Raw genomic sequence first — 13,466 nt, forward strand, 5'->3', positions numbered from 1 at the left:
GAGACTGGCAACATTCAGAACTCTACTAACAACACTTGCTGACGTGGATGTGGAGAGAAAGGTAACCTCCTCCACTGTTTGTAGTACAAACACTATGGAAGTCAGTATGGAGAGTGCTAAGAGAACTGCAAATAAGCCTGCCACATGACCCACTGCTGGGAATATATGCAAAGGAAATGAGATATGCATACGAGAAAGGAATTTGTAATCCTATATTCACAACCTTGTGAAGGACTATGCTACTGTTAAAATATTGAGGAAATCAGTGAGGGAGAGGGAGTTTGGGGAGGGGACAAGGGAAATCCCAGAGCCTATGAAATTATATTATAAAAATTATATTATAAAATAAAAGTGAAATAAAACAAACAAAAAAGAGTATTAATCCATCATGAGGTGCCATTCATTCTCACAGTTTTAAAATGTAAAATCCAACACAGTATAAAATTGGACTACCAAAGGAACGACGGCTGGAGTCATCACTAGAGAATACTATTCAGCCATGAGGAAGAATGAAATCTTGTCCTTTGCAATCAAATGGATTCAACTGGAAACCACTAAGCAGAACAAAATAAATTAGTCCTCAAAAGACAAATATCCTATGTTTTCCCTAATCTGTGAAAACTAATTCATAGGTTACAAACAAAAATGTAATCTATGGATGCAAGAGTGACATTCTGGGATTTGATTATTGCATACAGCCTCCGTTTTTACTTCCAATGATAGCAGGTTTTTTTCAGTTTTGGTTTGTTTTGTTCTTTGCCAGTACTATTTTCTACATGACATGCTGCTGAGGTCAATACCTAATGTAGTGTTAAACTTGTGATTGAAAAGTGAAATGAAGCACGCTATTGGAAACATTAGAAAAACATACAAAAGGAAGAGGGTAGGTGGAGAGAGTGGGCAGGAGGGAAGGTATGAGAAGCATCACTCAGCTGCTAGATTTGTATCATGGTATAAGCAAAATTTGCCAGAATAAAGAAAAATAGATTTAAAAAACAAAATAACAATAATAAAAACATACACATCACACTTGGAAAAGTAAAACATCTTATTCACTTATTGAGAGGATTCAGATATGTTAACGCTCGGTATCATGATTGGAAAACATAATGGATAGTATATCTTAGGTTACTATTAATCCATCACGAGGTGCCACGTACTCTTTACAGTTTTAAAAAGTAAAATTCAGCACAGTTTAAAATTGTACTATCAAAGGATGAATAACAGCCTTTTGTTAACTGATTATAATGTAACAAATGTTAAAGCATGAAAAAATAAAGAAAGTTGGAATATCGCCAAAGATGTCACCATGGACTGCTAGAAAGCTAAAGGTATTTTAATGGTCAAAAACTAAGACAGGAGGAGAAAAAAAGGAGATGAAGTTTAACTTGGTGATTCCCCTGTGTCCAAGAAAAAAAAAACAGTTTACATACAATGCTATTTGTTATTGTTTTGAAATATTAAGACGATAATGTCTAAGGTAGCGTCAAAGAGAAATTGAAGTCAGACTCTATCAAAAAGACATCACTTGGAAGCTTTGTGGCAAATAAGGCCACTGGAGACCATCTACCTACCTACCACAGGATAGACTCAGATACTTGAAGGAAGCAGAAAGTGAAGCTTTCATTATTGTCTGGTCTTGAGAGCAGGGATCAGATAGTGAAAACAGATATGGCCCAGAGAAATTGACATAATCTTCTGCTCTGTGAGCCAGTCCCTGTCCCCTCTGCTCTATAGTTAAAAAATAAAAACATAGCAGCAGCCATGTTGTGAACTGGGGCAAAGGCACTGGAATAGCAACAATAGAGAGTTGCTCATACGCTGCTAAGTCAGCAGAAAATTCACTCCTGGTAATACTTTCTCGGCATCCCATCATTTCCATCCAAAACAGATGTGGGCAGCATCCAGACCTAGCTGCCAGTAGGTACCAGCAAGAAGAGCTCCATGGGCACGCAGGTGGGAAGGGGAGTTCATCAGGATTTCAGAAGGGGAACCCAGCAACAGAACTGTGGGTCCTGCTGCTCTCCCTGCTCCTAACACGGGTAGAAGCAGAGTGGCAGAGCCCAGAAAGTCAGCTGTAGGAAAGGGTGGATTTTACAGGCCCACTCCCACCAGCCCAACATCGGGTGCCATTTTTGAACTGGGGCAATGGTGCTGGAGGAAGGACAATAGTGAGCTGCGCATGTGCTAACCCAGGGAAGATTTGACTCCTGGCTTAACACATTGTGCCAGCCCAACCAACGAAACAATGACAACTCCGCCTCACACAAGCTGCATCCAAAATAAGTCCAGGTTGCCTTTAGACCTAATTGTCAGCAGGTTCCGGCAAGAGAGGGAAGGGAAAAATGCTTATAACAGGCACAATTGACAACCCTGTGACCTAGGACACTTGGTGTCTCCTGAAACAGGAACTGCAGAAAGGCTACCTGCCTCAGCAATGCTGGGTTCACGGGCCTGGGACTGAATCTTGCTGGAGTGGCACAAGCAACAGCAGAGTGGTCACTAGACAGAATCATAGAAACAACCCAGTTGTCCATCAAAAGAGGAATGGAGTAAAGAAACTCTGCCACATCTACTCTACAGAATGCTACTCAGCCATTAAAAAAGATGAAATCCAACCATTTACATCAAAATGGTCCCAACTAGAGGACTGTTATGCTGATTGAAATCAGCCAATCCTAAAAGGACAAATATCATATGTTCTCTCTGATATAAGGTAACCTTCACGCAAAATACAAAGATCAACAGATAAATAAGTAAGCATGTACATACTTATATTTATCTAGAGGATCTGTGTATTGAAGGCAAGTGTACCATGAAGTGGAGATACACTGTGGTGTGCATCTCTACTTCTGAATCAAAGGCGGACTCCCAATGAAACTGTCAAATATATCTTGACACTAGGATGCTGGACTTTAGACCATTCTCTATGCCTACAATGTCAGGATGCACTTAAAGAGAAGAACGATGCACCTGTGATTGTTGTTGAGGGACTAAACTATGGTTACAATATAGGGGGAAACAGTGGGAGGGAAGGGGATTTAAAGGCAAATTCCGGAGCCTAAGGAACTGTATCGTGAACAATAAACAATTTCAATAAAAAAAAGTCTGAAAAAGAAAACAAGAAAGAGACAAATTCAGCTCTTTGTATCCATACTACACAGAGGTTCCTCTCCCAAGTTCTTCAACCAATGAGGAACTTGGGAGATAGAATCTAAACCAGATAGAGTGCCTAAAACAGGGTTGGGGGATAGGAGATCAGTTTTTCTGTGCAGGCAACAGGCATGCAGCAGTTACAGATTATAATTACTAAACAAGAGACAAAGATTACAAGTGATGAAAGGTTTCCAAGCAAGCTAAACAATTGGTCTCTTTCAGGGTTTTTGGAACTTTCTATCCTACCTGCCACTGAGAGCTAGATTGAGGGCTTCACTACAGTTAAGATAAACCCTTTATGAAAATGCATAAGGACACTTTTTTGGGCATGGCATGATAGCGTAATGGTTAAGGTCCTTGCCTTGAATGCGCCAGGATCCTATATGGGTGCCGGTTCTAATCCCGGCATCTCCACTTCCCATCCAGCTCCCTGCTTGTGGGCATGGGAAAGTAGTCGAGGACGGCCCAAATTCTTGGGACCCTGCACCCACATGGGAACTCCGGAAAGAAGTTCCTGGCTCCTGGATTCGGATTGGCACAGCACTGGCCATTGCGGCCACTTGGAGACTGAATCATCAGATGGAAGATCTTCCTCTCTGTCTCTCCTCCTCTCTGTACATCTGCCTTCCAATAAAATAAATAAATCTTAAAAAAACACACACACATAAGGACATTTTTCACAATATACAAAGATAAAACAAAAGGTATGTGGAAAATGGAATTAAACAATGAGTTTACTGTGAGGTTGAAATACAGATTTTTCATAGTATGAGTTTTCATGTATTATAAGACCCCAAATAGGCATAGGCTTAAGTAATTTTGTAGAAAAGTAAACTGTGTTGGATTTATTTTCCACAAACTCTTTGAAGTGCCCTCCTTTATACCATTTAATTATGCACACAAATTTAGTGAGTTTTGCCTAGAAAGTATCAGATTAATCAAAGCAACGGATGTATATTTCCCATTACTCCAAGAATATTTACCTTTCTGTCCTTCACTTCCCCTACCCTGAAACATCATTTTAAAATTTCATTTCTTTTAAATAACAAGGAAGAATTGTTTAAATTTTATTTTCATTAAAGGCAGAGGGAGAGGCACAGAGAGATCTTGCATCCACCAGTTCACTCCCCCAAATGGCCTCAAACCAAAGCTGGGAAAATCCAAAGCCAGGAACCAGGTGTTTCAAGGTCTCCCATGTGGGTCCAGGGTCACAGAAACTTGCTCCATACTCTCCTGCATTCCCAGGCCAGAAGCAGGGAGCTGGATCAGAAGTGGAGCAGCTGGGAAAGAACCTGCATCCATAAGGGATGCTGTACTTGGTGGTGGAGGATTAGCTAGTTGAACCATTGCACCAGTACCCCACGCAGACATCTAGGAACAGAGATTACACAATCAATCCAGACATTTGCTGAGACCACTCTACATTGTTATTCTCATTCAGCCACATCTTTTTTATAGCACAATGTCTATGAGACTCATTCTTACTGATGTGACAGATTATTCATCTTATTAGAAAGAATAATTCCACTGAATACACAGAGTGAATTGTATACTCATTCATTGGTTACAGATTGATTTCTTTTTATTGGAAAGGCAGATCTACAGAGAGAAGGTGAGTCTGACAGAAAAATCTTCCACTGTTGGTTCACTCTCCAAGTGACCTCAGTGGCTGGAACTGAGGTGATCCAAAGCCAGGAGTGAGGAACTTGTTCCAGGCTCCCACATAGCTGCACAATTCCATCCAATACTGCTTTCCCTGGCCACAAACAGGAAGTTAGATGGGAAATGCAGCATCAGGACACAAAGCAGCACCAATATGGGATGTGTACAAAGGTGCGGATTTAGACCATGAACCTTCAGTCAGGGTCCTATCTGTTCATATTAAAGTTGGATGTTTATTCTCTACATCACGAAAGTACCTTAAAAAGACTGCAACTGAAAAACATTGATCTTACTGATAACACTGGCTTAACAAGAGGGGAAAAACATGTTGTGTGGCTTAATTTTCAACTTGTAACATTTGTTTACTCTTACTTTCCATCTATCACTACCCAATCATTCCAGTTCTATAAGCACAAACTCTCCTCAAGAATTCGTATAAGAAAAAAAACTTGTCACCAATTTCACCAGTATGTACAGGTCCTTCTCAAAATCATTTGACTCAATGTTTCCCAATTTCCCCACATTTGGGCCTCTTTCCTAACACCTCTGGCCTCAAGGTCCCTACTTCACTGTTCATAAAGTCCCCCTGATGTGTGCCCCATGATTGTTATGTAATAGTGACAATTCTCCTTCACCACTCAGGCTGTGGCCTCACTCTGCTCTGCTCTGCTCACAACAGTCCTGCTGGGAAAGGTGATGCTTTAGGGATAGTCTTGTCCACCTGCCACGTGACTGTGTTGGATTTGGTCACTGGCTGCCTCACTCATGGGGCCTGCCCGCACTCAGGCCCCCATAAAAGGTGCTCTCTGGTTACCTGTATTCTGGGCATTCCTGTTCCCCGTCAGCTGCTCCCACACACCCCCAGGATGGCGCTTTGCTGCTTCTGAAATTGTGATCCCGAGGAAGGTGACCCAAAGGACAAATACATTTGAGAAACCAGACCAACTCTCCTACAGCATGCGCTTCCGGGGAAGAAGACATGTGCTCCACATGAAGCTCAAGAGGAACTTGGTGCCCAGAAACTTTCCTATTGTTACTAACGATGACCAGGGTGCCATGCAGGAAGACTACCCATTTGTCCCCCGAGACTGTTACTACTACAGCTACCTGGAAGAGGTTCCTGGGTCCATGGCCACACTGGACACCTGCCATGGAGGTCTGCGTGGCATGCTGCAGGTAGATGATGTCACCTATGAAATCAAACCGCTGGAAGCTTCTTCAACATTTGAGCATGTGGTTTCCATACTTGTGTCAGAAGAAAGAGAAGAAGAGGATAAACACTGTAAGATTAAATCAGAGGACATCAGTCAAGCCTTTGAAGAGGAGCTTCCTGCTGGAACTCCTAGAGCAGGTCCTGCTTATCTGTGGCAGATACATTATAAGCTCATGAGACTGCACTATACTATTTCCAACTCTTTGTGGATTAAGGATCGTAATCAAACTCGAGCAATAGAGAGTGTTTTCCTTATAAATAATATTATACATTCCATCTATAGGCCAACATCCCTAAATTGTGCCATACGTGTTTTATGCATTTGGACTGGAGAGGATCCGGTGAACCTATATTCTACCATAAGTACTACCATTACCGTACACTCTTTTGGCTTATGGAAACTGTATAACATGTATGATGCTATTCCACATTCGACTTCATTACTTTACACAGGACACCGCATTGCACACCTTTATTATTATGCGAGCCAAGGTGGAATATGCAATCCTAACTGGGGAGCCGGATACGTGTTTGTAGCACACTACCACATATTTGTGGCTGCGACTATTTCAGCACATACATTAGGTCACAGCATTGGAATGGAGCATGATGGACAGGAGTGCCGCTGTTTCCGAAGAACTAGTTGTGTCATGTCTCCCAAGCCTGGTCTTCAGGATACAATGAGTAACTGCTCCTATCAGCATGTATATACACGTATTGTTTTCTGGGATCCTTGCTTGAGTGAACCAAATGTCCCATATGGTAATTTTCCATATGTAGTTCCTCGTTGTGGAGACAAGATAATAAATGAAGATGAGGAATGTGATTGCGGTTCCTTTAAAGAGTGCACGCCAAATATGTGTTGTGATACTAACTGTTATTTCACCCTTGGCAGTGATTGTGACCACACTTCTTGTTGCAATAAGGACTGCAAACTTTCTTCTCCTGGAGTGCTTTGCAGAGACACCCGTGGTATTTGTGATCTGCCAGAATATTGTGATGGGAGATCAGAAGAATGTCCACGTGACTTTTACATCCAGGATGGAACCCCATGTTCACCTGTAGCCGTCTGTATCAGAGGAAACTGCAGTGACCGCAATATGCAGTGCCAGGCCCTTTTTGGATACCAAATAGGTGATGCCCCACAAGCATGCTATGACAAACTGAATATCATAGGTGACCGATTTGGAAACTGTGGGGTTAAGTTGCAAAGAGGGGGAACCAAACCTTTTAAATGTGAAGAAGATGATGTTTTATGTGGAATGCTGCACTGTGGTGGAGTCAAGCGAATACCTGGTGGAGGGAAACACACTACTTTTAGACGCTTATTAGTTCAAGATGTTAAGCAAGAAGAATGCTTTGGTTACGATGCACACCAAGGGGCAGAATTGCCAGAAATGGGGCTTGTACTTGATGGGGCAACATGTGGTCCTGCTAAATATTGTCTAAACCAGAACTGCACTTTTCACGAGGACTTACATTTTGATTGTGATGTGAAGACATGCAATTTCAAAGGAGTGTGTAACAGCAACAAAAACTGTCATTGCATGCGTGGCTGGAAACCACCAAAATGTGATACACTCGGAACAGGTGGTAGTGTAGACAGTGGCCCTATACCTGACAGAGACCCCGGTATTCAATCCAGGATTCGTGAAACTTACAACATTGAATTGATTCTAACACTTGCTCGTTCAGGCTCATTTTTGTTCACAGTACTCATTGGTGCCCTTACAACAGCAAAACGGCACATAGAGAAAAAAATATTGAAAGATGAATATGAAAGTGATGACTTCTTGTAAATATCACTGGGCATCCTCACATGGAGTAATTCTACACTGACAACCCCCATGTCCTCTAGCCGTTTGGAGGGATTAACCTTGAAATAAACTCACATCTTAATAAAGACAGTGAACACTGTCACTCGCAACATATTTTATGATGTGGTCATGCTTTTTTACTTTTGCAGGTGAGCCAGAAAATCTTAGATTCAATAAGAGCAACTGGGCTTACTAAAAATTCATGTTTAAGATATTCTAGAAGCACCTGTTGCAACTTCTGTCTGCTTTAGCACAGACTCGGTTAAACACAGTAGACAGAGTCTAACAAAAGCTTTTCAAATAGTCATTCGTTCATTCTCTCTTTTATTGCTACTGCTGAACAACAAGCATAAGCAACATTTGTTTGTGACACAGAATGAGGAAAGTTTTCTTGACATAGGCAGGTTAAATTTCAACATAGGCTCTACCAACATCTCTTTCTGTGCCCCTAAAATCTTACTTTTAAAGTTTGCAGGATCACACTATAGTCGGGAATCAGGGGAGAATGCCTTCACCATAGTTATAAGATGGTCAAAAGAAAGCAAGAAAGGCCTAGAACTTTAGGGATTGCATCTTTGCATACTGAAACCAGCTTCATTATTAGTCATTGCTATTCCTCAGTTGAGTTAAGCCTACAGTATTTCCAGCATCAGTTTTCCCATTTATCTTTATTGTAAAATGATCATACAAAGGAGCCATTGATTGCCAATCAATTGTTTCATAGGGCCTCTGTACATTGATGTTATAAGATCTCACGTTTAAAATCTCAGGAATTACCAAAACATTGCTTGGCCATACTCACGGAAGGAATTAGCTAACTTCGGTTCATGTCTAAACACAAAAATTTATCTGATGTCGGCAGAAATACATTCACTCGGAAAAAAGTAAACTAGAACAGGGTATGATAAGCAGTAAGGATGACAATCCTCCTGTTTCAATAGCTTGGTTTTGGTCCATCTGAAAACAGCCAATGTACACGAGGTGGGAGAAGGAAGCAGAAGCTGAGAATCAACAGGTGTGCCACCTACGACTCGGGGTTGTAGAGCTCTGTTGGCCAGCACTTCCAGTGCAAGTGGCTCATCTAGTGGGGAAACCAGGACGTTCATGGCCTGACAGACCCGAGTCCCTGTTCACTGAGCCTTCCAAAAGGCTTGTTTGCTGCTTCTGTATCTGATGGCAAAATTGGTTAAGTCAAGGCTGGTTGATCGCTTAATAAACAGGGCTATTTATTTGCCATAGAAAGGCTATTACTGAAATGAGAACATGCTCTTCGAGCAATCCTGACAATCTCTTAGTGCGAGGTCATATGCACAGAGCAGAAGGGGGGGACACCGGAGTGGAGCAGGTGGACAGGAGGAGGCTTGAATCCCAACCCTGGAGACTCCTGGTTCCTTACCAAGGACTATCAGTACGGGCACCAAGGACTACATTCCAACTCCAAGGAAACCACAGGGGATTGGAGTAACTTAGGAGGCTGAGAACTCTGAGGTCATCCACCCCCATTTGGATCTACCACTTGGGATGGAATAAGCCCAAATCCTTCCTCGCAGGATCCAAGGTTTTTGGAACAACAGCCAGGAGCCCTGAGCGGTCCACAGAAACAGAAGAACAGTAAACTTCCTTCGGACTAGGGACAGCAGCTTTCTCTGGTTCTTACTTAGTTCCAACTTTGTAACCCCACCCTCTCTTGCAATGACCATCAGGGTCGCTCCGGACGCCCCCCTAAAAACAACAGCAGCAAAAAATTAGAATAGACAGAGAACAACAAGGAAAGCTTAGAACCAGACAGGAAACAGTCAGCGTGGACTCACACATACCTAACTAGGTAGGACACAAAAATTAGTTACTCCTCACTAAGGTATTGAAGATTTCTCTGCACACTCCTCCTAAAACTGTTCTGCACCTCAACTGTTGACGTATGCCTTGTTAGGGTTATAAGCCAGTTTAAAGTATCCTAAAATCTGCCAAGTTCAGCAAAGTTATGCCTCAACACTATAAACTGCTAAATACTAAAATGAAAATAGACACGAGACAGCTGAATAGTAACCTATAGCCATTTTAAGGTGCATAGAAGCTGGTGTATATAAATTAAAATTGAAATGTCAATGAAGTAGTCACAGGATGTGGTTAAGAACTTGCGGTTTTTAACATATTGGTTACTCAATACCATGTCAAATAATTCCATAATGTTGTAAATTGTTGTTGATGTTATGTTGTGGCTTTTAATTGATCGGGATGATATTCTGCCAGCTCTGCCTTCAGACCAGAGATGGTCTCCCCAAGAAACCATTGAATTTATCTGGACAATAAGATGCTGGACTCTATGCTTGGTATATGTTTGCAATGAAAGAATCTTAACTGAATTTGAACTGTAATACTGCAACAAGTTGGAGGAATCCACCATGGGGGGAGGGCACGGGGAAGGACTGGAGGGATCCCAGAGCCTATGAAACTGTGTCACAGAATGCAATGTAATTCATAAAAAAAATGAACAACAACAAAAAAGAGAACATGCTGGTTGATGGGGACAGACATTTTGTGTCTGGTGTTTTTTTTTTTTTTTTTTTTTTTTTTTTTTTGTAAGCTGCTTGCCAAAGCATTGGTAACTGTGGGCCAATAGCCTTTCTTTCCTTCCTTCCTCTCTTCAGACACTATTTATGAGATTCCAAGATGGCTGAATCAGGAATAGACTTGTGGATTCCTACCAGTGAATGCTGGTGGAGGAGAAGCAGAGGAAGAGCATTCCCAAGGGACAGTCTAAGTGAAACCTGCAAGGGAGACACTACGGATAGTGGAGAGACACAGTAGAGAAGCGTGCGAACACAGCAATTACCAGAGGCCAGCAAATGCCACCGGCAACTCCCCCAACCCAGAGCTGGAGAAGACTGTGGTTTGCTGAGTGCACTGGGGGGCAGGCTGTTGTGGCTTGGGTCACTGATGAGATTTTTTTCCACCTAGAATCTTGCAGACAACAGACTTTGGGCTGGACTGGTGCTAGAGCTGGGGTGGGTTGCTGCCAGAACATCAAAGAAGAGGATCACAGGTCTTTTCTCTATGCCCAGACCCAGGTGCACAGACCAGGGAAGAGTCAGTGCCATTTCAAAGTAAGGGTAGTGAAAACATCAATACACATGGGATGCCGCAAAAAAAAAAATAGTAAATAAAAAGTATGGATCGAATTTTTGAAGATGTTACACTTTCCATGCTGGTTTCCTTGCATAAGAGAGAACATATGGTATTTGTTCTTTGTGATTAACTCATTTCAATGAGCATAATGGTCTCTAGTTGGGACCACCTATTTGTAAATAGATAATTTCATTCTTCTTAATAGCTGAATAATTATGATTCCTTATGAGGGACTATACCACTGCTGTAAAATGGAGAAAATCTGTTGGGTGGTAGGAGTTTGTTGGGGAAATTCCAGTCTTTATGTAATTGTATGACATAATTCAAAAATTTAACGTAAATAATATATATATGTATAATTTAAAAAACCCCAATCAATGTAATTTACAGCAGCTTTTCACATGCCAACCTTCCAACCAGGGCCCCTGGCAAATTTGCCTGACAAAGAATCTTATGGAATTGTATCATTAAAAAATCATCATCATCATCATCATCATAAAAGAATCTTCTCCCTTAATACCCCCCTTTAAACATGAAGGAAATAATTAGTCTTACCCATTTTTCTTTAGCCCTTGAACCTTTTTTACCCTAATTAACTATGTAAAGATTGTCAAAAATATCATAAAACAAGAATCTTGCTACCATAGTGATTTTATGCTCAGATTTGAACCAGCAAATTTGGCAGGGAGTCCACAAATCATCTTGAGGGGAGAGCCCCTTCTATTATCTCCACCACTCTGAAGAGAACTAGACCAACTGCAATAAATACTTTAAAGTAACTTGCTGGCTTCAGCACCCACCAGCATTTGTGCCCACATACATCCACTGAATTGTAAAAGTGGGCCCCCTCTGTGTTCTCCATGGACTTTGAGTTGTTTATGGTGGCTTGACAGGGGTTGCACTTCCATGGAGTTGCAGGAATACACCTGCACTCACATTCTCAAGACCAAGCATTCTTCACTAGATGGCACTTGTTGCATGGTGCTGTCTCCCTCAGCCCAGCAGGATCAGAGTGCTCAGCAGCTCCTTGGTTCCCTTGAGAATTCTGTGACTGGATGATAGGGAGTTGAAGTATGAAAACTCACTAAGTGTGAAGAGATTACAATTAACCCAAGGCATATTACAATAGCATTTTGAGCTCACAAGGACTCCACTGATATCCTCTATTTCATGTGCTGGTGTGGATGAGGATCATAGCCACAGTGGGCTTCAGATTTGATCAATGTGAAAGGAAGTAGTTAAGGCAGTAGGTATGCTAATCATAATTATTTCCTACTTCTTGCAGAGAAACAAGGGGATCTACCACATCTAACTTAGGTGTCACCTTGGGCTGTCACACCATATGTGAATATTGGTCAGAGTACCACCACTCTCTACAGTAAAACATGAAGTAGCAGTTCCTGGGATCAAATATGGCAATACAGGGTAAAAACACACTGGCTAAGGCAGGTGAGGATTAGTGGGTGAATAAGGCAGATGGAGCGAGAACCCAGGTAACAGGTGTGGACAAGTTAGCAGCAGAGAAAGTGCTGGGGACCTGAGGACATTGGAAAGCAGCAGACATCTGAGTAATGCAGCAGTAGCCAGTCTTCCTACCAGTGACCAGAGCTGTATAGGAGACAGGTGGGAAGAGGAAGTCAATGAGAGGCAGGAGATGATTCGTGTCATAGAATTGCAGGTTCACAATCCTGTGTGTTAACATTAGCCAAGACACAGCAGCAAAGCTCCTGTGGGAAAGCATGGGGCAAAGTGGAGTGTGCACACCCAGTAACCTCTTACTACTACAATCACCATTTTGGGATCGCAAAGCACCTGGAGAAACAACAATATGGGCAGGTGCCAGGTTTGAGGAGAATGCACATCTGGCTCTCCAAGGGACATCAGTGTAGTGTGATGCCACAAATGCATTTCACTGGTCCCACAAGGAAAATACCACTGATTTAGCATCTTGAGGGTTCCATCAAAGAATAAGTCCAGGTTACCCACTGATCTTGCTTCTTGCAGGTTCTGGCAAGCAAATAGGTCTGTGTTTACACTGATCTGGCTTAGATTAGGGAACTATCAGGGAATTAGACACTTAATGGCAACAAAAATATCCGCCGACAAACCTGTAAAGGACAAAGCAGATGATTCATCACGTCCAACTGGAGAGTAATCCTGGTCTCTCATCCTGCACTAGAGCACTGACCAGAATACACGGCTCACTTCCAACACACATCATCAGATTCTCACTAAAGGATTAATTACATCCTTAAAAATAAGTGACAACAGCTCAAATTAAAATCTGCCAAAAGAGGAATCCCACTAATCTTCTTTGTAATGCCAAATGATAAAAGAAAATATGCAAGCATCATGAGTGAGGAAAACAAGTCACCTTTTAAGGAGCACAAAATTATTTCAGTCTTAGAATTCGAAGATGAAGGCATTGAGGATTGTCGATGAATAATTTTTTAAAAAAATATCACAAAGCTTTTCAAAAACAATGAGCAGTA

The 13,466-nt window shown here is 41.8% G+C and overlaps 1 protein-coding gene across 1 annotated transcript; it reads left to right on the top strand.

Annotated features, from left to right (window-relative positions):
• The first annotated feature begins 5,449 nt into the window (after positions 1–5,449).
• On the top strand, positions 5,450–7,835 carry LOC131478006 (disintegrin and metalloproteinase domain-containing protein 20-like). Its single transcript, XM_058655102.1, has one exon. It carries the CDS (start codon positions 5,584–5,586, stop codon positions 7,828–7,830), a length of 2,247 nt encoding a protein of 748 aa, XP_058511085.1. The 5' UTR covers positions 5,450–5,583; the 3' UTR covers positions 7,831–7,835.
• Positions 7,836–13,466: the final 5,631 nt, after the last annotated feature.

The sequence above is a fragment of the Ochotona princeps genome, chromosome 26 (genome assembly GCF_030435755.1).
Source record: "Ochotona princeps isolate mOchPri1 chromosome 26, mOchPri1.hap1, whole genome shotgun sequence".
In the NCBI taxonomy this organism is placed as follows: domain Eukaryota; kingdom Metazoa; phylum Chordata; class Mammalia; order Lagomorpha; family Ochotonidae; genus Ochotona; species Ochotona princeps.

Bases quoted from the DNA above. Each gene is read 5' to 3' on its own strand.
- LOC131478006 (XM_058655102.1), top strand. From the start codon at position 5,584: ATGGGGCCTGCCCGCACTCAGGCCCCCATAAAAGGTGCTCTCTGGTTA.